Source organism: Oncorhynchus tshawytscha, linkage group LG03 (genome assembly GCF_018296145.1).
Source record: "Oncorhynchus tshawytscha isolate Ot180627B linkage group LG03, Otsh_v2.0, whole genome shotgun sequence".
Classification (NCBI taxonomy): domain Eukaryota; kingdom Metazoa; phylum Chordata; class Actinopteri; order Salmoniformes; family Salmonidae; genus Oncorhynchus; species Oncorhynchus tshawytscha.
This window is the reverse complement of record NC_056431.1, coordinates 3,693,534-3,717,014: the sequence shown is the minus strand read 5'-3', so window position 1 is coordinate 3,717,014 and position 23,481 is coordinate 3,693,534. Positions and strand designations below refer to the sequence as shown.

Here is a 23,481-nt window from a genome sequence, read left to right as displayed (position 1 = left end):
TGACATCTAACTAGTTTGATGTTTAGTGATTGTTTCTAAGCATTTGACAGCGCTTGTACACGATGCAGTTTGACTAGATATGCGCATTCCTTGACTTATGTTTGATAGTAGACGTACGCAGGCTTTAGCTAAACAAGCTAACTTTAAAAAGCGTAGGCTAGCCAGTACTGAAGTTAGTAGCCAGGCGTTTACCCAACGAACATTTGTCAAATGTTTTTGATTATACTAACTTATGTACACGTCTCCCGTATGGACATGGTTTTAACTTGTTAGCTAGCTAGATGATCAAATGGACTTCCCCATCTGCATTTTCTAAGATGGCCACCCTCTGGTTTCTCTTTCAGCTCGCAAAGGACTTGTTGCACCCAACCTCAGAGGAGGAGAAGAGGAGTCACAAGAAGAAGCGTCTTGTACAGAGCCCTAACTCGTATTTTATGGACGTCAAATGTCCAGGTTAGTGTGTCCCTGTAGCTTAACTAGAAGTGACTCCACGGCTCAGTTCACACCAAACGCAGCCGTCATTGTAAATATTGTGTTCCTAACTGACTTATATTATTTTTATAAATACGTTAACCAAACTGACCATGGTTTAGTATCTAGGGATGTGGGACCATATTCAACTGACAGGTCATTGGTTTGCCTGTCTGTATGGCTAATGGAAACTAGATGTGATCCAGTGTGGCTCAGTTGGTAGAGCATGGTGCTTTCAACGCCAGGGTTGTGGGTTTGATTCTCTCAGGGGAACAATACAAAAATGTATGTGCTCTTCTGTAAATCTATGTAAATGTAAATCTAGTCTGGTGGTTATTTATTACCGAGACTGACTTGTTTCTAGAGGGATGTGTAGCGACTTGCCTTTGTGTTGCCCATTCATTGTCTCCAGAGTGAATGAGGTGTCAACCAAGGCATACAGTAACCTTGTGGCTGTTTTTTTTTGGAAAGGAGTCTCCACTGATTCCTTTCAATAACTGCAAGAACACAACAGTAATTAGAACATCATTTGTGTGTGATTTGTTGCGACTGAAAACAAGGGAGTTGGTCTCGTTCAGGACATTGAGGTGAATGTTAATTTGTCTGAACTACTCTCTCTACAGGATGCTATAAGATCACGACAGTGTTCAGTCACGCCCAGACGGTCGTCCTGTGTGTCGGATGCTCCACAGTCCTGTGTCAACCTACAGGGGGTAAAGCACGCCTCACAGAAGGTACTATATTACACACAGCCTTCCACACAGTGTCCAGAATGGAAAAATACTGTTGGACATAATTGATGCCTTTTGTGTTGCCCATTCATTGTCTCCAGAGTGAATGAGGTGTCAACCAAGGCATACAGTAACCTTGTGGTTGTCTTTTTTTGAAAAGGAGTCTCCATGGATTCCTTTCAATCACTAACTGCAAGAACACACTAGTATACAGAAATAATACTGTTCTGTTTCTAGTTGTAAGTCTGACCTGCCACTCTTTAGGATCATGCCTTGAGATGTCAAATTAAACTCCTTTTGTTTTCCAGTTGAAAATGTTTTTTTTTCATACTTTACTGACCATGACCCAAATAATGTAATGTATTGCTTTTCAATAGCCCCCATTGAACCTTGACCAGCTCAGCTGGCTTGGTTTGTGTTCACCACAGCTTAGGTTGGCAGTGTTTTTAGGGCTAGGAATGGCTAGGGACCTCACAATATTATCATAACAATACTTAGAGGAAAATTCCACCCAAAACCATTTAGTGCTACATAAGTGGACAATATGTTTGTGAACAAATGTTTCAGTTTGTTATAAGGTTGGTAGCAATGTGTGAAAATCATTTTGTAAATCTGTCTCGGCTCAAGTCGACTACAAAATCCACAATGCAAACTTATCTAAACGCAACATCAGCATATGAAGTTGCTAGTTAGTGCAGTTTGTTTAGGTGATTTCACAGCTATCAATTTAGGAGTCTACAATCTCACCATTTTCAACCTGCAGATCGATGCTCATCGTAGAGTCTGACATTCACCGCAGCACCATGCAATGCACCCTGGACGGAGGAATGTGTTAGACCCTTTGTTAAATTACACATTTCAATGTAAGAAAATCACAAATGTGATAAATGGCTCACTCGAAGACGCCTCCCACTACCCTGGAAGTTAATGGGAATATATCAGTGCTACATCATACAGGCCTGAATGACAATGGCTCAGATACACATGAAATGACCAAGGGAATTGATAGAACACCCAGAGATGCACAAAAACACATTCAAAATGGGTGAATCTTTGTTACGATTTGACGTTAAACATATTTTCACTATATGATCTGTTGCCAGGTGGAACCTATTCCCTGTATTGTTTAGTGACCGGTGCTATATACCGTTTCCTGGATCACCAGTCAGTTGGTCCTAGTGTTAATGATTGAAAATATTGGCATGCAATGAGTTCCTAGTGAATGTCTGTCCATATCATGCTGACTGGACCATGTTTTATGTCCACACCAGACACATCAAAACACTAAGATAAACGCAACATGTGTTGGAATAAAAGATCCCTGTTAGTGAGCATTACACAGGTTCCCCTTGTGCTGGAGACAAAAGGCCACAGATGTCTGGAGTTGAGGGAGTGTGCAATTGGCGTGCTGACTGCAGGAATATCCACCAGAGCAGTTAGTTTTTCTCTACCATAACCTGCCTCCAACAGCAGACCACGTGTATGGCGTCGTGTGGGTGAGCAGTTTGCTGATGTCAACAGAGTGCCCCGGGGTTACGGTATGGGCAGGAATAAGCTACGAACACAATTGCATTTTAAATGCGCAGAAATAGCATGATACATTTTTTAATAGTTATCTTAGACCAACAGATGCATATCTGTATTCCCAGTCAAGTGAAATTCATTGATTTTGACTGATTCAGTAAAAAAAAACTGTTCAGGTCAAAACACAACATTTAGCTGTTGTGAGCTAATTTGTCCTGGGAGATGAACATTGGGTTATTTTACCTGAAATGCACAAGGTCCTTTATAGAATATTGACCAATTTTGAGTTGTGCACAATCGTGTTCTCTACTCTGACAATCCACAGATAAAAGGGGAAACCTAGTTTTAGTTTCTAGTCATCTCTCCTTCTGTGGACTTTGTCGGTTGGCAACCAACTTTAAAGTGTATTACCACCACCACCGACTGGTGTGTGGACCTTTTGTTCATATTTCAATAATCAACGAGGAGATGGGAGAGGTGGGACATGCAGCGCGTCAAGCATCAAAAGTAGAACCATGTTTATTTTGGCGACTGGCTACGCAGACGCGCATGCAGTTTAGATTAAATTATTGAATAACCGCTAGGCTGTCTGGCCTAATCAATAGTTTGCTCTCCTCATCTCCTTCCCCCACTAGGCTGTCAGTCTAGCCTTAACAAACAGTAGTTTGACCTCACTCTCCCTACCATATAAAAGTGAAATCTGTCTGGGACCATAACTAACTCTCTCTTTCACCCAGGATGCTCATTCAGGAGGAAACAGCACTAGACTCAGCAATGGAGCTTGTTGGACCGAGAGACCAAAGGGAGGAGAGACGAGTGACCCTGCTCAGGAAGTGACAATGCGAGAGGAAAAGTGGAGATGAAACTGAAGAGGAAAGATGGTGTTGAGCTCTGCTTTGTGTATGTAGAGAGAGAACGTCCCCTGGCATGATGACATCACTCCACCGGTCTCTCCCACTTAATAAAGTTTAGCTTTTTGTTAAAGAATCCAGTTTACTTGTCAGTCTTTGATCCAGGTGTCAAATATGTTTGACTCTTATTAGAAAACAACATGGTGTCATGTGGGGAATGTATGCTGGTCCTAGATCTATGCCTGAACTACCTAGAGACCCACTGTTCTTAAATCAGGGGTGTCTCTCATTCCATGGAGGACCTAGGGTCTGCTGTTTTTTCCTTTTCAATTAAGACCTAAATAACCAGGCGAGGACAATAACTTACTAATCAGTGACCTTAATTCAACCAAGTACAAGGGATGCGGCAGACACTCGTCCCTCTGGAATGAGTTTGACACCTGTGCCTTAAATGGACCAACGCAACACACTGACAACGTTTGTCGGAATTGTTTAGTTGAAGGTTTCAACATGGATCATTCACAGGGCTGTTAGTGTCACCGTGTGCTCCAGAGCCAGTTGCGTCGGCGGATGATCCTTTCTGTGTCTGGAGACGAGGGTCTGATCCAGGGAGAGAAACGCACCGTCCTGCTGCATTCCACTGGAGAACACACACCAGCTTTGACAAAGTTTAAAATAATTTATGCTACCTGATGCACCAATATAGTAGGAGAAGGTAATTGGTACTGACGTGTGTTTGGGTACAGGCCGACCACCGGGACAGGAACCGTCTGCATGCAGGAGTTATACACTGACAAATACAGAGGTGCCAACTGAGGTTAGTTACCTATGAATAAGGTAGTGGTGGTGTGGTTAGTTACCTAAGAATAAGGTAGTGGTGGTGTGGTTAGTTACCTATGAATAAGGTAGTGGTGGTGTGGTTAGTTACCTATGAATAAGGTTAGTGGTGTGGTTAGTTACCTATGAATAAGGTAGTGGTGAAGAGTGGTTAGATAGTTACCTATGAATAAGGTAGTGGTGGTGTGGTTAGTTAGATAGTTATGAATAAGGTAGTGGTGGTGTTACCTATGAATGGTTAGTTACCTATGAATAAGGTAGTGGTGGTGTGGTTAGTTACCTATGAATAAGGTAGTGGTGGTGTGGTTAGTTACCTATGAATAAGGTAGTGGTGGTGTGGGTAGTTAGTTGTGGTGGTGTGGTTAGTTACCTATGAATAAGGTAGTGTTAGTGAATAAGGTAGTGGTGAAGAGTGGATAGTTACCTATGAATAAGGTAGTGGTGGTGTGGTTAGTTACCTATGAATAAGGTAGTGGTGGTGTGGTTAGTTACCTATGAATAAGGTAGTGGTGGTGTGGTTAGTTACCTATGAATAAGGTGGTGTTGTTAGTTACCTATGAATGTGGTGGTGTGGTTAGTTACCTATGAATAAGGTAGTGGTGAAGAGTGGTTAGATAGTTACCTATGAATAAGGTAGTGGTGGTGTGGTTAGTTACCTATGAATAAGGTAGTGGTGAAGAGTGGTTAGATAGTTACCTATGAATAAGGTAGTGGTGAAGAGTGGTTAGATAGTTACCTATGAATAAGGTAGTGGTGGAGTGGTTAGATAGTTACCCTAGTTACCTATGAATAAGGTAGTGGTGGTTGGTTAGTTACCTATGAATAAGGTAGGTAGTGGTGGTATGGTTAGTTACCTATGAATAAGGTAATGGTGGTGTGGTTAGTTACCTATGAATAAGGAATAGTTACCTATGAATAAGGTGGTGGTGTGGTTAGTTACCTATGAATAAGGTAGTGGTGGTGTGGTTAGTTACCTATGAATAAGGTAGTGGTGGTGAATAAGGTGGTTAGTTACCTATGAATAAAGTGGTGAAGTGTGGTTGGTGAATAAGGTAGTGGTGTGGTTAGTTACCTATGAATAAGGTGGTGGTGTGGTTAGTTACCTATGAACAAGGTAGTGGTGAAGAGTGGTTAGTTATCTATGAATAAGGTAGTGGTGGTGTGGTTAGTTACCTATGAATAAGGTAGTGGTGGTATGGTTAGTTACCTATGAATAAGGTAATGGTGGTGTGGTTAGTTACCTATGAACAAGGTGGTGTGGTTAGTTACCTATGAACAAGGTGGTGTGGTTAGTTACCTATGAATAAGGTAGTGGTGAAGAGTGGTTAGATAGTTACCTATGAATAAGGTAGTGGTGAAGAGTGGTTAGATAGTTACCTATGTATAAGGTAGTGGTGAAGAGTGGTTAGATAGTTACCTATGAATAAGGTAGTGGTGAAGAGTGGTTAGTTACCTATGAATAAGGTAGTGGTGAAGAGTGGTTAGATAGTTACCTATGAATAAGGTAGTGGTGAAGAGTGGTTAGATAGTTACCTATGTATAAGGTAGTGGTGAAGAATGGTTAGATAGTTACCTATGAATAAGGTAGTGGTGAAGAGTGGTTAGATAGTTACCTATGTATAAGGTAGTGGTGAAGAGTGGTTAGATAGTTACCTATGAATAAGGTAGTGGTGAAGAGTGGTTAGATAGTTACCTATGTATAAGGTAGTGGTGAAGAATGGTTAGATAGTTACCTATGTATAAGGTAGTGGTGAAGAATGGTTAGATAGTTACCTATGTATAAGGTGGCAGTAGTGGCCATAACTGCAAACACAGCAAAGACCAGGATGAGATGGAAGTCCAGGAGCTGAGTCCAGGAAGATTGTAGACGAATCAGATCTGTGGAACCTGAACACACACTCAGACAGGGTCAGATGTGTGGATACAGGGATGAGTCAGTGGGCTATAGCAGTGTTTCCCTAACTCTGTCCTGTTACCCCCCCCGGGTGAATGTTATGCTTTTTGTCCTTGCACTACACAGCTGATTCAAATAATCAAAGCTTGATGTTGAGTTGGATATTTGAATCAGGTGTGTCGTGCTAGGACAAAAACCAAAACGTGCACCTAGGGGCAGCCCCAGGACCGAGTTTGGGAAACACTGTTGTATAGGAACGTTTTCATTGTCGTGTTTAGCTGTGTTTTGGCTCTGTGTGAGTCTGCTCCTCACCTATCTTCACCTCGCTGTCCACCGTGATGTAAACTGTAAGGACATGAGTCTGTGGGGTCAGGTGGCTGGAGAGGGTGATGTTGGCAGGAGGGGGCAGGGCCTGACTTTTGACCCAGGAAGTGGAAATGTATACAGACAACACCAGATGTCCGTCTGATTGACTGGGCTCAGATAGCAGCACGTCAGTACTGTCAGAGTGGAACTGAACGCAACACAGAGAGAGAAGAGATATGGATTGCATTCACTCCATACTGTCTATGCCAAGGTCTTAAAGCTGTATGCATTGTGGGGCTGTAAATGCTCTAATGCTTAATGTTAAATGTGACCCACCCGTAGGGCAGAGAGCACCTCCTTGGTGCCCAGCACAGAGAACTCTGCCATGGGATGCAGAGCAGATAGCACCAGGAAAGACACTGGGCAGTGGAACGCAGGCAGGTACGGCAACTGTACCAAACGTCCGGAGAGAGGTAGCGACAGAGCAGAGAGAGGGAGGACAGGGATGGGGGACTGGCCCCGCAGAGAGGCTGAGAGAGAGACGGAGACAGAGAGGGAGGAGAGGAGGTGGAGGACTGAGTCTGACTGGGGACGGACAGAGACTCTGCAGCTGTATTCACCTGAGGGAGAGAGTCAAAAATTGGTAAAATAATTATTTACTGTATCATTTTAGAGACATGGTATTTTATCAATGGGATAGGGAAGAGAAGTCCTGTGTCCCTGTCGTACCTGTGTCGAGGTCATAGTGAGGCGTGGTGACCATCACAGCCTGCAGCGTGTTGAGCTGGAGGTAGGGGGCGCTGAAATGCAGGAAACACCGTAACTCTGCCTCTGGCTGCAGCCTCTTCTCTATGGCCTCCCTCTGGGACAGGGAACACTGGGCTGGGGGAAGAGATGGGGAGGTGGGAGAAGAGGAGCAAGGTAAGGAGAGAGAGCAGAGGGGTATCAATTTACTACTCACCTGTGTTGAAGGGGGAGGTGTATAGTTCCACAGGAACCGTGTAGTCAGCTGCGTCAGGCCAGTTGGTGAGGAAACGATCATCAGGAGGAGAGAGTTCTGGGATGACTGGAGAGTCCACCTTCACCTGTTGGCAAAACACTACCATGGTGGCCCATTCATTTCCATGCCAATCCCCTCGTTTCCATGGTAACCCTCTGCTGTACTATACCTCTCTGAGGGCCTGCTGTCCACCTTCCAGTCTGTAGTAGACCACTACCGTCCCAGAATGCTTTGCCAGAGCAGCTCCCGTCTTTGGGTCAATCTGCAGAACACGACTAGACGACACGTTCCACTGACCTGGCTGGCCTGAGACAGAGAAAGAGAGAGAAATTAAGTGTGTGTGTGTTTTCTTTTATTTTGAACCTTCATTTTATCAGGGAGTCATACTGACACCAAGGTCTCTACAGATGAGCCCTGAATGACAGAAATGACAGAAAATACACACTTCAAAAATACAAAATGGAAGCAGAAATAAAATCATGGTCATGAAAAAGAGACATTCATCAGTAAAAAGGTCCTCAATCAGCATTCTGAACTGGCCTAGAGGAACCAAAACATCACATTTAAGAACATTTTGAAGATCGTTCCACAAATAAGGTACAAAAAAACTAAAAGCTGATTTACCTAACTCATTAGAGACAAAATTACTAATTTCCAGAGTTAACAATCCCTGAGACCAGGTGTGGTAACTCCTATGTCATAAGTTCAGTAAAGATGTTCGGTACAGTGGGACTTTTTGGGACTCATTTATAAATGAAAACATAGCAATGTATCAACCTATGTGAGTGACATCAAAGAGGGCCAACCAACATACTGGTAGAAAATGCAGTGAAGAGTGCTAAAACTGTCACCTGTAATGAAGCACAGTGCGCTATGATAAATTGCATCTAGCTGCGTTAATGAAGTAGCAGCTGCGTTCATATAGATGATGTCGCCATAGTCTAGGACTGATAAGAACGTTGACTGACTAATCTGCTTTCTACTATTTATCGAGAGGCAGGACCTATTTCTATAGAAGCCCATTTTTATTCACAGCATCTTAACTAATTCGTCAACATTCTTTTTAAAAGACAGCTTTTCATCTATCCAGATGCCTGTAAGCAGGGACACGATCAATATGGACACCGTCCAAAGTACATATGCTTAAATCAGAGTTATATTTATGCGCTCTAGAGAACAACATGTACTTAGTTTCACCTGCATTTAATACTCATTTCAGGTCAATAAAGTTTTTCTGTAAAACAATGAAGGCAGACTGTAGTCTACACAACAGTATTATCAGCATACAATTGCAGGTTAAACATTTTTACAGACAAGTTGATATTGTTAATGTAAACAGTCAAAATTACAGGACCAAAAATGAACCCCTGCGGGACACCTTTCATAGTATCCAGGAAACCTGATTTAACACCATCAGTAGATACACATCTGTCAAATGATTTTCACACCAGTTACATGCAGCCTGGTCCAGGTCAATGAAGAGGGCAGCACAATGTTGCCCTTTATCCAGACAATTAACCACATTTATAACTAGGGATGGAGCAGAGATGCTATGACCTGGTCTAAAACCCGACTGATGTACTTTTAGACTACATTTCAAAGATAAGAACGATCTTAGCTGAGAATTAACCAAGGATTCTAATATTTTAGCGAGGCAAGAAAGTTTAGAAATAGGGCAATAATTATTTAGGTCACCACTTTTGTGAAGGGGGAGTACATGGGCCACCTTCCAAACCTTGGGAATAGTACCAGATATAATGGTCAGGTTAAAATATGGGTTAATGATTCGGCAAGCAGGGGGCAGAGAGCTGCAGCAATAATGGATCAAGCATATCAGCCCCAGTTTTTGATGTTTCTTTTTACATAAATCTTAAGCAAGACAGCTAGCACATCACAGATAGTAAATTGCTGAAATGAAAACATAGTTCCACTAGACGTGTTAACCGTCGAGTCAGCTAGAGGCTGGCGGAGTGAAGAGCAGTTGATTGACTGACCAGGTTCAGTTAAACCACTGTTTAAAATGATGATTGAAAGCATCACTTGTCTCCTCCTCCTAAGTTATGATTCTTTGAAAGAGTGTGGGTATGTCTTGGTGGCAGGTAGCCTAGCGGTTAAGAGCTAGTAACCTCCAACAACAACTGCTCCCTGGGCCCCGATGACGTGGATGTTGATTATGGCAGCTCCCCCGCACCTCTCTGATACAGAGGTGTTAAATACGGAAGACACATTTCAGGTGAATGCATTCAGTTGTGCAACTTGTGTGTGTGTCTCACCTTGCGGTCCTGTCAGGGGGGTGTTGAAGCAGAGTGTGTCTCCGGGCCTGAGTATGTGTGGGGGGGCAGAGATGGCGGGGAGGACAGGAAGGGGGTGTAATCACTCAGGGAGGGGTTGGTGGGGTCTGCCTGCACCCCTAGGACTGTCAAACCCACAGACACTGTCTGGACCACAAAGGAATGACTGTCTGAGTCTGGAGTCACCTGCACCAAGTCATCCCTGAGACAGAGAGACACAGAGAGAGAGAGAGACACAGAGAGAGACACAGAGAGAGAGAGAGACACAGAGAGAGAGGCACAGAGAGAGAGAGAGAGAGAGAGAGAGAGAGCGAGAGAGAGAGAGAGAGAGCGAGAGAGAGAGAGAGCGAGAGAGAGAGCGAGAGAGAAGAGTGTTTAAAGATAGAATCCACATTAGGGGAAACAACGCTACTGTTCGCCCTGAGCACCTTTGTTATGGTTTTTGTCTTGCTGTTGAAACAGAGGAGAAACAGAGGAGAAACAGAGGGCAGCAGACTCCGTCCACATGGTAAAAAATGATCTGTATATATTGTGCTGTTCTATCACGCGGGCAGTTTCTGAGAGGAGAAACAGTGTTGGTTGTTGGCAGTAACTTCTTTGTTTCCCAAACGGACGTGGCAGTTTGACCATGAAGGATCCCAGCTTTAAGGAAAATAAAACAGACAGAGAGAGAGATTTGACTATATACTGTGTGTGTTACCTGTTGGTGGTAATGTCAGAGTGTGTGTGTTACCTGTTGGTGGTAATGTCAGAGTGTGTGTGTTACCTGTTGGTGGTAATGTCAGAGTGTGTGTGTTACCTGTTGGTGGTAATGTGTGTGAGGGTGTTATGGGCGTTGAACTGTTGTCCCAGGTTGTCGTAGCAGAGAGCCCTGACTCTGATGGTCCAGCCCAGGGGAAAGGCAGGCAGGCCCCCCCCTCCAACACTGTACAGGCTGGACACACTGAATAGCCTGACAAACGACACTGGAGACACCTGGCAGACACAACACACAAATACACTTTTGTACTCCCTAGCATGGTCAGATAGTGATGACCCAGTCCCAGTTAGGGTCAACTGTGGATGCTGAGTTTCTCACCAGGTCTACTTTAGAATGGATCCCATCGAAGGACACAAGTGACCAACTTACCCGGACGCTGATGAGCAGGGTCTGGTTGACCCCACAGGTCTCCATAGCGATGACCTCCAGCAGGGCGGATCCCGTGTCAGGCCCCGCCCTCAGAACTCCCTGGCTGTCCACCGTTACAAGACCCTCCCCTTTCACACACTGACACAGGGCGTACCGCACAGGACAGATAGCGTCTCTAAAACACACAATCACACATGCATGACTACAGACATGAGTACAGACAAACACACACACACAACCCCATAGAGACCATAAAACTATAGTATACAGTCTGTATACAGTCCAGATGTACTGTCACAACACACCATAAAACTATAGTATACAGTCTGTATACAGTCCTGATGAACTGTCACAACACACCATACAACTATAGTATACATTCCTGATGTAATGTCACAACACATCATAAAACTATAGTATACAGTCTGTATACAGTCCTGATGTACTGTCACAACACACCATACAACTATAGTATACAGTCCTGATGTTATGTCACAACACACCATAAAACTATAGTATACAGTCTGTATACAGTCCTGATGTAATGTCACAACACACCATAAAACTATAGTATACAGTCTGTATACAGTCCAGATGTATTGTCACAACACACCATAAAACTATAGTATACAGTCTGTATACAGTCCTGATGTAATGTCACAACACACTATAAAACTATAGTATACAGTCTGTATACAGTCCTGATGTACTGTCACAACACACCATAAAACTATAGTATACAGTCCTGATGTAATGTCACAACACACCATAAAACTATAGTATACAGTCTGTATACAGTCCTGATGTAACGTCACAACACACCATAAAACTATAGTATACAGTCTGTATACAGTCCTGATGTACTGTCACAACACACCATAAAACTATAGTATACAGTCCTGATGTATTGTCACAACACACCATAAAACTATAGTATACAGTCCTGATGTATTGTCACAACACACCATAAAACTATACTATACAGTCTGTATACAGTCCAGATGTACTGTCACAACACACCATAAAACAGAGGTCCGGACAACAGGCCCCCCGATTTGACATACTGAACTCTATCAGAGAATTAGTTGGTGAACCAAGCGAGGCAATCATTTGAGAAACCAAGGCTGTTGAGTCTGCCAATAAGAGCCTCATTCTAAAGTTGATCAGGGAGGTGACCAAGAACCCGATGGTCACTCTGACAGGGCTCTATTGTTCCTCTGTGGAGATGGGAAAACCTTCCAGAAGGACAACCATCTCTGCAGCACTCCACCAATCAGGCCTTTATGGTAGAGCGGCCAGACGGAAGCCATTCCTCAGTAAATGGTACATAACAGCCCACTTGGAGTTTGCCAAAAGGCACCTAAAGATTCTCAGACCATGAGAAACAAGATTCTCTGGTCTGATGAAACCAAGATTGAACTCTTTGGCCTGAATGCCAAGCATCACGTCTGGAGGAAACCTGGCACCATCCCTACGGTAAAGCATGGTGGTGGCAGCATCATGCTGTGGGGATGTTTTTCAGTGGCAGGGACTGGGAGACTAGTCAGGATCTAGGGAAAGATGAACGGAGCAAAGTACAGAGAGATCCTTGATGAAAACCTGGTCCAGAGCGGTTCACCATCCAACAGGACAATGACCCTAAGCACACAGCCAAGATAATGTAGTAGTGGCTATGGGACAAGTCTTTGAATGTCCTTGAGTGGCCCAGCCAGAGCACGGCCTTGAACCCGATCGAACATCTCTGGAGAGACCTGAAAATAGCTGTGCAGCGATGCTCCCCATCCAACCTGACAGCTTGAGAGGATCTGCAGAAACCCCCCAAATAGAGGTATGCCAAGCTTGTGGTGTCATACCCAAGAAGAATAGAGGCTGTAATCGCTGCCAAAGGTGCTTCAACAAAGTACTGATTAAAGGGTCTGAATACGTAAATGTGATATTTTGTTTTTCTGCACATGCAGACACACACAACCACACATGCTGGCTCTCACTTGTTGCTCTGTAGTGCGTAGTGTGAGTAGGGAGACATGAGGATGGATCTGGAGGTTCCTACAGCCAGCTGCATCTCCTGGTACACCTTAGAGAGGAGAGAGGAGATAGATCTGGAGGTTCCTACAGCCAGTTGCATCTCCTGGTACACCTTAGAGAGGAGAGAGGAGATAGATCTGGAGGTTCCTACAGCCAGTTGCATCTCCTGGTACAACCTAGAGAGGAGAGATCTGGAGCTGCATCTCCTCGTATACCTTAGAGAATAGAGATCTGGAGGTTCCTACAGCCAGCTGCATCTCCTGGTACAACCTAGAGAGGAGAGATCTGGAGGTTCCTACAGCCAGCTGCATCTCCTGGTACAACTTAGAGAGGAGAGAGATCTGGAGATTCCTACAGCCAGCTGCCTCTCCTGGTACAACTTAGAGAGAAGAGAGATCTGGAGGTTCCTACAGCCAGCTGCATCTCCTGGTACAACTTAGAGAGAAGAGAGATCTGGAGGTTCCTACAGCCAGCTGCATCTCCTGGTACAACTTAGAGAGGAGAGATCTGGAGGTTCCTACAGCCAGTTGCATCTCCTGGTATACCTTAGAGAGGAGAGGACAGGACAGGAGTAGAAAGGAGTAAAGAGTGGAGAGGTTATCATATCACAGACATAAACTACTCAACAACAACCTATAAACAAATGTCTCAAAAGCAGGAGGTGAACCCAGTGTGTTTACCAGTATCTGTATCTCGTCAGAAAGCTGCTGGTGGGAGGCTGACGTGTGATTGGCCAGCTGAACTGTCACTCTCAAACTGGTCCTGCCCGCTGCCCATGCCCTCACCAGCACAGAGAAACTATGGGCAGGAGAGACAGTCACTCCCGACTAACACACACACACACACACACACACACACACACACACACACACACACACACACACACACACAGTCATATCCAAGTGGATTGACACACATTGACCTACATACAGTGCCTTGCGAAAGTATTCGGCCCCCTTGAACTTTGCGACCTTTAGCCACATTTCAGGTTTCCAAACATAAAGATATAAAACTGTATTTTTTGTGAAGAATCAACAACAAGTGGGACACAATCATGAAGTGGAACGACATTTATTGGATATTTCAAACTTTTTTAACAAATCAAAAACTGAAAAATTGGGCGTGCAGAATTATTCAGCCCCTTTACTTTCAGTGCAGCAAACTCTCTCCAGAAGTTCAGTGAGGATCTCTGAATGATCCAATGTTGACCTAAATGACTAATGATGATAAATACAATCCACCTGTGTGTAATCAAGTCTCCGTATAAATGCACCTGCACTGTGATAGTCTCAGAGGTCCGTTAAAAGCGCAGAGAGCATCATGAAGAACAAGGAACACACCAGGCAGGTCCGAGATACTATTGTGAAGAAGTTTAAAGCCGGATTTGGATACAAAAAGATTTCCCAAGCTTTAAACATCCCATGGAGCACTGTGCAAGCGATAATATTGAAATGGAAGGAGTATCAGACCACTGCAAATCTACCAAGACCTGGCCGTCCCTCTAAACTTTCAGCTCATACAAGGAGAAGACTGATCAGAGATGCAGCCAAGAGGCCCATGATCACTCTGGATGAACTGCAGAGATCTACAGCTGAGGTGGGAGACTCTGTCCATAGGACAACAATCAGTCGTATATTGCACAAATCTGGCCTTTATGGAAGAGTGGCAAGAAGAAAGCCATTTCTTAAAGATATCCATAAAAAGTGTAGTTTAAAGTTTGCCACAAGCCACCTGGGAGACACACCAAACATGTGGAAGAAGGTGCTCTGGTCAGATGAAACCAAAATTGAACTTTTTGGCAACAATGCAAAATGTTATGTTTGGCGTAAAAGCAACACAGCTCATCATCCTGAACACACCATCCCCACTGTCAAACATGGTGGTGGCAGCATCATGGTTTGGGCCTGCTTTTCTTCAGCAGGGACAGGGATGATGGTTAAAATTGATGGGAAGATGGATGGAGCCAAATACAGGACCATTCTGGAAGAAAACCTGATGGAGTCTGCAAAAGACCTGAGACTGGGACGGAGATTTGTCTTCCAACAAGACAATGATCCAAAACATAAAGCAAAATCTACAATGGAATGGTTCAAAAATAAACATATCCAGGTGTTAGAATGGCCAAGTCAAAGTCCAGACCTGAATCCAATCGAGAATCTGTGGAAAGAACTGAAAACTGCTGTTCACAAATGCTCTCCATCCAACCTCACTGAGCTCGAGCTGTTTTGCAAGGAGGAATGGGAAAACATTTCAGTCTCTCGATGTGCAAAACTGATAGAGACATACCCCAAGCGACTTACAGCTGTAATCGCAGCAAAAGGTGGCGCTACAAAGTATTAACTTAAGGGGGCTGAATAATTTTGCACGCCCAATTTTTCAGTTTTTGATTTGTTAAAAAGGTTTGAAATATCCAATAAATGTCGTTCCACTTCATGATTGTGTCCCACTTGTTGTTGATTCTTCACAAAAAAATACAGTTTTATATCTTTATGTTTGAAGCCTGAAATGTGGCAAAAGGTCGCGAAGTTCAAGGGGGCCGAATACTTTCGCAAGGCACTGTATACAGGGACAAAGTGTTGCATACCTGAGTGTGTCGGGTTTGTATCTCCAGTACTCCAAGCTTGCCCAGATTCCAGTGGAAGGAGAGACCAGACTCTACACTGCCCAGAGCAAAGGGGTTCTGACTACTGTCACTGCCCATCACATACACTGGCATCTAAATGCACGCACACACACACACACACACTGAGGTTACTAAACCACATGCACATACGCACCCAAATACCATACAAACATACACAGAAACAAGCTACACTGCCTGCCACATACATTCATCATACAATGACAATGTTTGAGAGAGAATACAAACATGATCTGTATGTTACCTCAGTGCCCACAGACAGTTTGACCAGAGGGCCCTGGATCCTGACCCCTGTCAGGTTAAACACCTCCACATCCACCTCATCCTGACACACACACAAAGACAACCAGATAATCAACAAGTCAAAAGTATATATGTGTGTGTGTGTGTGTGTGTACCTGTGCGAAGGTGAGCAGAGCTCCGGTGTCCTGAGTGACGGTCTGCAATGCCCCTCTGAGTTTGACCATGCCCACTGCCACTCCACGGACCAATCCTGTCTCGGTCACCGTGGCGATGCGGCTGTCACTCACAGAGAAGCCCACACTGGACTGGGGGTGGGGGCCGCCCTCCCACTTCACCTAAGAGAGGTGTGCGTGTGTAAGTGTATGAGAGGGAGTTATGACATTGACACAGTAGATAGTAATACCATGACTTCCATCAGCATCATATTCACTTTGTTGTGAATCTCTAAAAGCCTTTTGAATTGTCATGTGATCCAATGATGAATCAGACACTGTTCAAGACCAGAAACAGAGCTAACAGAAACCTAGAGTCAGAGTAAACAGAAACCTAAAGTCAGAGTTAACAGAAACCTAGAGTCAGAGAAAACAGAAACCTAGAGTCAGAGTTCATAGAAACCTAGTCAGAGCTAACAGAAACCTAGAGTCAGAGTAAACAGAAACCTAGTCAGAGTTGACAGAAACCTAAAGTTAGAGCTAACAGAAACCTAGAGTCAGAGTAAACAGAAACCTAGAGTCAGAGCTAACAGAAACCTAGAGTCAGAGAAAACAGAAACCTAGAGTCAGAGAAAACAGAAACCTAGAGTCAGAGAAAACAGAAACCTAGAGTCAGAGTAAACAGAAACCTAGTCAGAGAAAACAGAAACCTAGAGTCAGAGCTAACAGAAACCTAGAGTCAGAGAAAACAGAAACCTAGAGTCAGAGTAAACAGAAACCTAGTCAGAGTAAACAGAAACCTAGAGTCAGAGTAAACAGAAACCTAGTCAGAGTAAACAGAAACCTAGTCAGAGTAAACAGAAACCTAGTGTCAGAGTTAACAGAAACCTAGTGTCAGAGCTAACAGAAACCTAGTGTCAGAGCTAACAGAAACCTAGTGTCAGAGCTAACAGAAACCTAGTGTCAGAGCTAACAGAAACCTAGAGTCAGAGCTAACAGAAACCTAGAGTCAGAGTTAACAGAAACCTAGTGTCAGAGCTAACAGAAACCTAGTGTCAGAGCTAACAGAAACCTAGTGTCAGAGCTAACAGAAACCTAGAGACAGAGTTAACAGAAACCTAGAGTCAGAGTTAAAGCTGCAATATGTAACTTTTTGGGTGATGATCAAATTTACAAAGAAATGTGTGTTACTAGATCTGTCATTCTCATTGAAAGCAAGTCTAAAATGGGGTAGATCTGTTCAATGTGCGCTAATTCTATTCTTCCTATTCTTTTGTTTTTGCATATTTTACCTACGGTTTTGTACATCATTTTCAAACAGCTGAAAATAAAACATTTCAGTTATGGAAAATATATTTCACAGGGGTTTAGATGGTACAATGATTCTCCACACGATACTTGCTTGGTTTTGCACATAAACTGATATTAGGCGAACTATTCGAATTTTAGCAACTAGGAAATGTCAGAGTGATTTCTGCATTGTGTCAGCGTGAACAGAAACCCACCAGTAGCTCCTCCTGAACCATCATTTTAGAAAAACTGATAATGTGTATTTGGGTACCTGTCCTACGCTGCCCAGTGTCAGTGCCAGACTTCGTGGCTGCAGGGTGAATCTGGGGTAGACCTGCATATGAAAACAATGTACAGTTCATCAGGACTGTATACTATAGTTTTATGGTGTGTTGTGACAATACATCAGGACTATATATTATAGTTTTATGGTGTGTTGTGACAGTACATCAGGACTGTATACTATAGTTTTATGGTGTGTTGTGACATTACATCAGGACTGTATACTATAGTTTTATGGTGTGTTGTGACAGTACATCAGGACTGTATATTATAGTTTTATGGTGTGTTGTGACAGTACATCAGGACTGTATACTATAGTTTTATGGTGTGTTGTGACATTACATCAGGACTGTATACTATAGTTTTATGGTGTGTTGTGACATTACATCAGGACTGTATACTATAGGTTTATGGTGTGTTGTGACAGTACATCTGGACTGTATACAGACTGTATACTATAGTTTTATGGTGTGTTGTGACAGTACATCAGGACTGTATACAGACTGTATACTATAGTTTTATGGTGTGTTGTGACAGTACATCAGGACTACAGACTGTATACTATAGTTTTATGGTGTGTTGTGACAGTACATCAGACTGTATACTATAGTTTTATGGTGTGTTGTAACAGTACATCAGGACTGTATACAGACTGTATACTATAGTTTTATGGTGTGTTGTGACAATACATCAGGACTGTATATTATAGTTTTATGGTGTGTTGTGACAGTACATCAGGACTGTATACTATAGTTTTATGGTGTGTTGTGACATTACATCAGGACTGTATACTATAGTTTTATGGTGTGTTGTGACAGTACATCAGGACTGTATACTATAGTTTTATGGTGTGTTGTGACATTACATCAGGACTGTATACTATAGTTTTATGGTGTGTTGTGACATTACATCAGGACTGTATACTATAGGTTTATGGTGTGTTGTGACATTACATCAGGACTGTATACTATAGGTTTTATGGTGTGTTGTGACAGTACATCTGGACTGTATACAGACTGACATTACATCAGGACTGTATACTATAGTTTTATGGTGTGTTGTGACAGTACATCAGGACTGTATACAGACTGTATACTATAGTTTTATGGTGTGTTGTGACAGTACATCAGGACTGTATACAGACTGTATACTATAGTTTTATGGTGTGTTGTGACAGTACATCAGGACTGTATACTATAGTTTTATGGTGTGTTGTGACATTACATCAGGACTGTATACTATAGGTTTATGGTGTGTTGTGACAGTACATCTGGACTGTATACAGACTGTATACTATAGTTTTATGGTGTGTTGTGACAGTACATCAGGACTGTATACAGACTGTATACTATAGTTTTATGGTGTGTTGTGACAGTACATCAGGACTGTATACAGACTGTATACTATAGTTTTATGGTGTGTTGTAACAGTACATCAGGACTGTATACAGACTGTATACTATAGTTTTATGGTGTGTTGTGACATTACATCAGGACTGTATACTATAGTTTTATGGTGTGTTGTGACATTACATCAGGACTGTATACTATAGTTTTATGGTGTGTTGTGATAGTACATCAGGACTGTATACTATAGTTTTATGGTGTGTTGTGACATTACATCAGAACTGTATACAGACTCTTTACTATAGTTTTATGGTGTGTTGTGTGCATTGCTCTGTGGGGTTATGATTGGTTGTCTACCTGTAGCTGTTTGTGAGAGGAAGTCCGGACACTCCCACTGCTGTCCACTGCAGACAGGTGAAGACTGACCACTCCCACTGTATGACCTGACACACGGTAACCTACGGAGACGCTGTCCAACGGCCCTGCAGGCCTACTCACACACACGTTTATGTACCAGGTTGACTAAATATTTCACACATCTCTATCCAGTGAAATGTTTCTTAGGAATGTGGACATAACAGACAGAATGTACACACACGGGTACTCACTCCACAGTGAGGATGGGTGAGGAGGGGGTCAGTTTGAGGTGCATCAGAGGAAGGTAACGATGTAGGAACGGTTGCCTGTTAGAGTCTAGAACACGCACACGAACCAGAGCACTGTGGTCCACCTCCACCTGACACACACACACACACACACACCAAATGTGGTGTCCTATAATCCAGCATGGTTGTCAAGAGCAACTCTCCTTCATCCAACAGAATGAGAGGACACTCACAATGTCAACAAAGTCTATCTGGAAGTCAGTGATGTCAGACACGGAGATGGAGGTCACGGCAGGGTCAGCAGAGGTCAAACACAGGTCATAGGCCAGGATGGAGGAGAGGCCGGGCCGCAGGGGAGACACCTAAGAGACATCACAAGCCTGACTTAGCAGCACTCTGTGGACCGTAGTCAGAACTCCTTGGCTATGGGCAGTGTATGTGTGTTAATGGTGAGTTTGTGTGTGTGTTAATGGTGAGTGTGTGTGTGTCACCTGTACAACATTGCTGTTCTCCAGGTAAGTGATGTTGGCCAGCTCTCTGTCCTGAAGACGAACCAAGAAGTGTCCTGAACCCTGAACCAATGTCAGGTTCTCCTAGAGAGAGAGAGATATGAGAGAGAGAGAGAGAGCAGAGCAGAGGTCATGATCAGATGAGCTCCTGCATTTTTCAGCATTTTCTTTAAAAATAGATTAGGAGTTAGATAAAATTTGATTTTTTTGTCAGGAACACATACTGGATTCTACCCTCTACAACATAACCCCCACTTCAAATCAAAACTTAAAACCTACAACCTGATTTTGGACGGAATTACGGAATCACCTGGAAGGTTCACAACTATACCAAGGATTATTACTCTATACAGCAAATTCTCTGGAAAACAACAGAAACCTGAAAACACCATCCAACCTGGAACTGAGTGAGTAATGTTTAGTCTGAAACTATATTTTATTTCCAAAAGCCAAGAAGAAAAATACACAACATTACTTTATAAGGACTGAATTCTAACATAATTCTGCCAAGCTTGATACAGCTTCAACTAGCACTGACGTGTCAAGTGAGAGGTGTCAAAGCCCATTAGCCCAACAATGGCAGGAGAGTCACACAGTCTACCCCAACCAAATGGAGAGGCCTTAGAAGCTCCCTCCCGCTGTTCAGAGGTAATTAAAATACAGTACCCTGTGCATGTAAAGAATGATAAAGCAAGAAAAGATTACAAAATGAAGCTCCTTATGGAAAATCAAGAGACACTTTTCGCTGACTATTACAAAAATGGGAACATCAGCAACCTTATCTTCTACACAAACCATCCCCTGGCATGGCACAGTGCTATATTAGCACACTACCCCTTTGTTAAGAGAGGGGGGGTTAACGAGGGGTGGAAACTCAGAATACTTGATAACGAGGACACTGAGTCAGGTAATATAAATATCTATAAGTCCGGAACAGTAATGGTACAGGGTAACCCCAAACAGTTTCAGCTGGACTTTCACCTAATCAAAGAATTAGCCCAGCAGGAGAAGCTCTCCCTTGATAAAGATACCCCCACCCCGAGCGGGTCAGACCAGAACTCTTCATTATGTAACCCCACAGACAAGCAACCCCCAGCGGAGAGTCAACCTCCCAGCACAGATTACCACTCCCTTATTGAAATGAAGGACAAATTCACCCAGCTGGAGGTAAGGCAGGTGGAGCTGGAACAGCAGGTGATTACACTTCAGTCAGCACAGACCCAGACAACAGTCCAGCACAACAACACCCCCTTAACCAGACCCGGAATGCTGGAGGTGGAGAGAGACATATCTGCACTCTGGACAGTGGTGAGACAACTTCAACAGGAGAAAGAGCAGGATCAGGAGAAGAACAGAACACTAGAGGAGAGGATCATACTGCTGGTGGAGGAGAGGTTGAGGGGGATGGAGGAAAGGTTGAGGGGGACGGCGTGTGACAGAGAACAACCCACTAGAGAGGTGGCCACCCCCACAGAGAAGCCAGCAGAACAGCCCACCTCAGCACCCGACAAAAGTCTCGACACCACAGCAGAACAGTCCACACCAGACCCTGACCACAGAGTCGACATCACAGCAGAACAGACAAATGAAGAACCCCAAGCCCAGCGGCTCTCACCCTCTCTGAGCACCCCCCCTGTCAGCCACCCTGATAGCCCTTCTGACAACCCCCCCACACCCACTGAGGACAAACACAAGACACAGATTGTACTACTTATGGACTCAAATGGAAAATATATAGAAGAAAAAAAACTTTTTCCCAAACACAGTGTGTCTAAACTCTGTTGTCCAAACACCCAGCGCGCCCTCGACCTTCTGTCTGAGGACCAACTAGGCTCACCTAGCCACATAATAATACACACAGGCACAAATGACCTGAGAGCACAGCAGGAAAGCGTGGCCACAGCACTGAAGGGAGTGATTGAAAAGGCTTCTTCTACTTTCCCCAACGCACAAGTGGTTATCTCCACCCTTCTACCACGAAAAGACTTCCACCCTGCCACAATACAGCGGGTAAACGGAAGTATTTCCTGTGACTGTGCCTCAAAACCAAATGTTTTCCTGGCCCACCACTCCACCCTGGACTTGAACAGCCTCTATGACCAGGTCCAACTCTACAAGGCAGCAGTGCCCACCTTTGCCCGAACTCTAAAGGACATCGCTCTCAAACGTATCCCCAACACTTCACACAGGAGCAACAGATCAATAGACACCCCACCCAGACCAGCGAGACACCCTCCCAGACCTGCAGGACCCCCTGGGCCTACACATAGAGGACCCACGCCAAGAGGAATTACATCCAGACCACAGCACCCCCAGACACATCCACACCCCCACCCCAACCAATCAAAAAAAAAACACGTCAACCACAAAAAGCCTTCACTATATCATCCTGGCATATCCAAGGCCTGAGGTCATCTGCCTTTGGCCTAAAGAGCAGGAACCCGGACTTCACCAAAGAAATCGGTAATACAGACATTGTCATCCTGCAAGAAACCTGGTATAGAGGAGACGGACCCACTGGTTGCCCTCTAGGTTACAGAGAGCTGGTAGTCCCATGGACTCCTATGGTAGGTACACCTATAGCTCATCTCTTGGCAGTAGTACTGTAGACTACTTTATCACTGACCTCAACCCAGAGTCTCTCAGAGCGTTCACAGTCAGCCCACTGACATCCCTATCAGACCACAGCAAAATCACAGTCTACTTAAACAGAGCAATACTCAATCATGACGCATCAAAGCCAAAGGAACTGAGTAACATTAAGAAATGCTATAGATGGAAGGAATGCAGTTTGGAAACCTACCAAAAAACAATTAGGCAACAACAAATTCAATCCCTTTTAGACAATTTCCTGGGTAAAACGTTCCACTGTAATAGTGAAGGTGTAAACTTGGCAGTAGAAAATCTTAACAGTATATTTGACCTCAGCTTCCCTATCAAATCTAAAAAATCTCAAATAGAAAACCGAAGAAAATTAACAATAATGACAAATCGTTTGATGAAGAATGCAAAAATCTAAGAAAGAAATTGAGATACCTGTCCAACCAAAAACATAGAGACCCGGAAAACCTGAGTCTACGCCTTCACTATGGTGAATCACTAAAACAATACAGAAATACACTACGGAAAAAGAAGGAACAGCATGTCAGAAATCAGCTCAATGTAATTGAAGAATCCATAGACTCTTACCACTTCTGGGAAAATTGGAAAACACTAAACAAATAACACAAAGAATGATCTATCCAAAATGGGTAAACCACTTCTCCAATCTTTTTGACTCTATAACAAAGAATAAAGAGCAAAAACATATACAGGATCAAATACAAATCTTAGAATCAACTATTAAAGACTACC

The 23,481-nt window shown here is 43.6% G+C and overlaps 2 protein-coding genes and 2 non-coding genes across 4 annotated transcripts in view; 3 read left to right on the top strand and 1 right to left on the bottom strand.

Annotated features, from left to right (window-relative positions):
- Positions 1-302: 302 nt before the first annotated feature.
- Positions 303-3,713, top strand: LOC112235523 (40S ribosomal protein S27-like). The gene is made up of 3 exons (XM_042307668.1): positions 303-453; positions 1,095-1,205; positions 3,464-3,713. Exons 1-3 carry the CDS (start codon positions 318-320, stop codon positions 3,490-3,492), a joined length of 276 nt encoding a protein of 91 aa, XP_042163602.1. The 5' UTR covers positions 303-317; the 3' UTR covers positions 3,493-3,713.
- Positions 853-987, top strand: LOC121846276. Its single transcript, XR_006083163.1, has one exon. It is a non-coding gene; the product is annotated as a small nucleolar RNA SNORA13 (small nucleolar RNA).
- LOC112235550 lies at positions 1,272-1,406 on the top strand. Its single transcript, XR_002951079.1, has one exon. It is a non-coding gene; the product is annotated as a small nucleolar RNA SNORA13 (small nucleolar RNA).
- Positions 3,714-7,457: 3,744 nt separating the features above from the next.
- Positions 7,458-23,481, bottom strand: part of LOC112235540 (nuclear pore membrane glycoprotein 210-like) — a 40,199-nt gene continuing 24,175 nt past the window's right edge. The window contains exons 8-23 of the mRNA XM_042307647.1: positions 20,110-20,211; positions 19,852-19,980; positions 19,622-19,749; positions 19,371-19,503; positions 17,657-17,719; positions 16,099-16,278; positions 15,945-16,025; positions 15,644-15,775; positions 13,740-13,886; positions 13,023-13,108; positions 11,035-11,209; positions 10,705-10,880; positions 9,888-10,107; positions 7,784-7,920; positions 7,576-7,699; positions 7,458-7,496 (exon numbers count right to left, since the gene is read on the bottom strand). Coding sequence (XP_042163581.1) covers positions 9,900-10,107; positions 10,705-10,880; positions 11,035-11,209; positions 13,023-13,108; positions 13,740-13,886; positions 15,644-15,775; positions 15,945-16,025; positions 16,099-16,278; positions 17,657-17,719; positions 19,371-19,503; positions 19,622-19,749; positions 19,852-19,980; positions 20,110-20,211 — 1,740 coding nt within the window. The 3' untranslated portion in view covers positions 7,458-7,496; positions 7,576-7,699; positions 7,784-7,920; positions 9,888-9,899. The remainder of the gene's footprint in view (positions 7,497-7,575; positions 7,700-7,783; positions 7,921-9,887; positions 10,108-10,704; positions 10,881-11,034; positions 11,210-13,022; positions 13,109-13,739; positions 13,887-15,643; positions 15,776-15,944; positions 16,026-16,098; positions 16,279-17,656; positions 17,720-19,370; positions 19,504-19,621; positions 19,750-19,851; positions 19,981-20,109; positions 20,212-23,481) is intronic.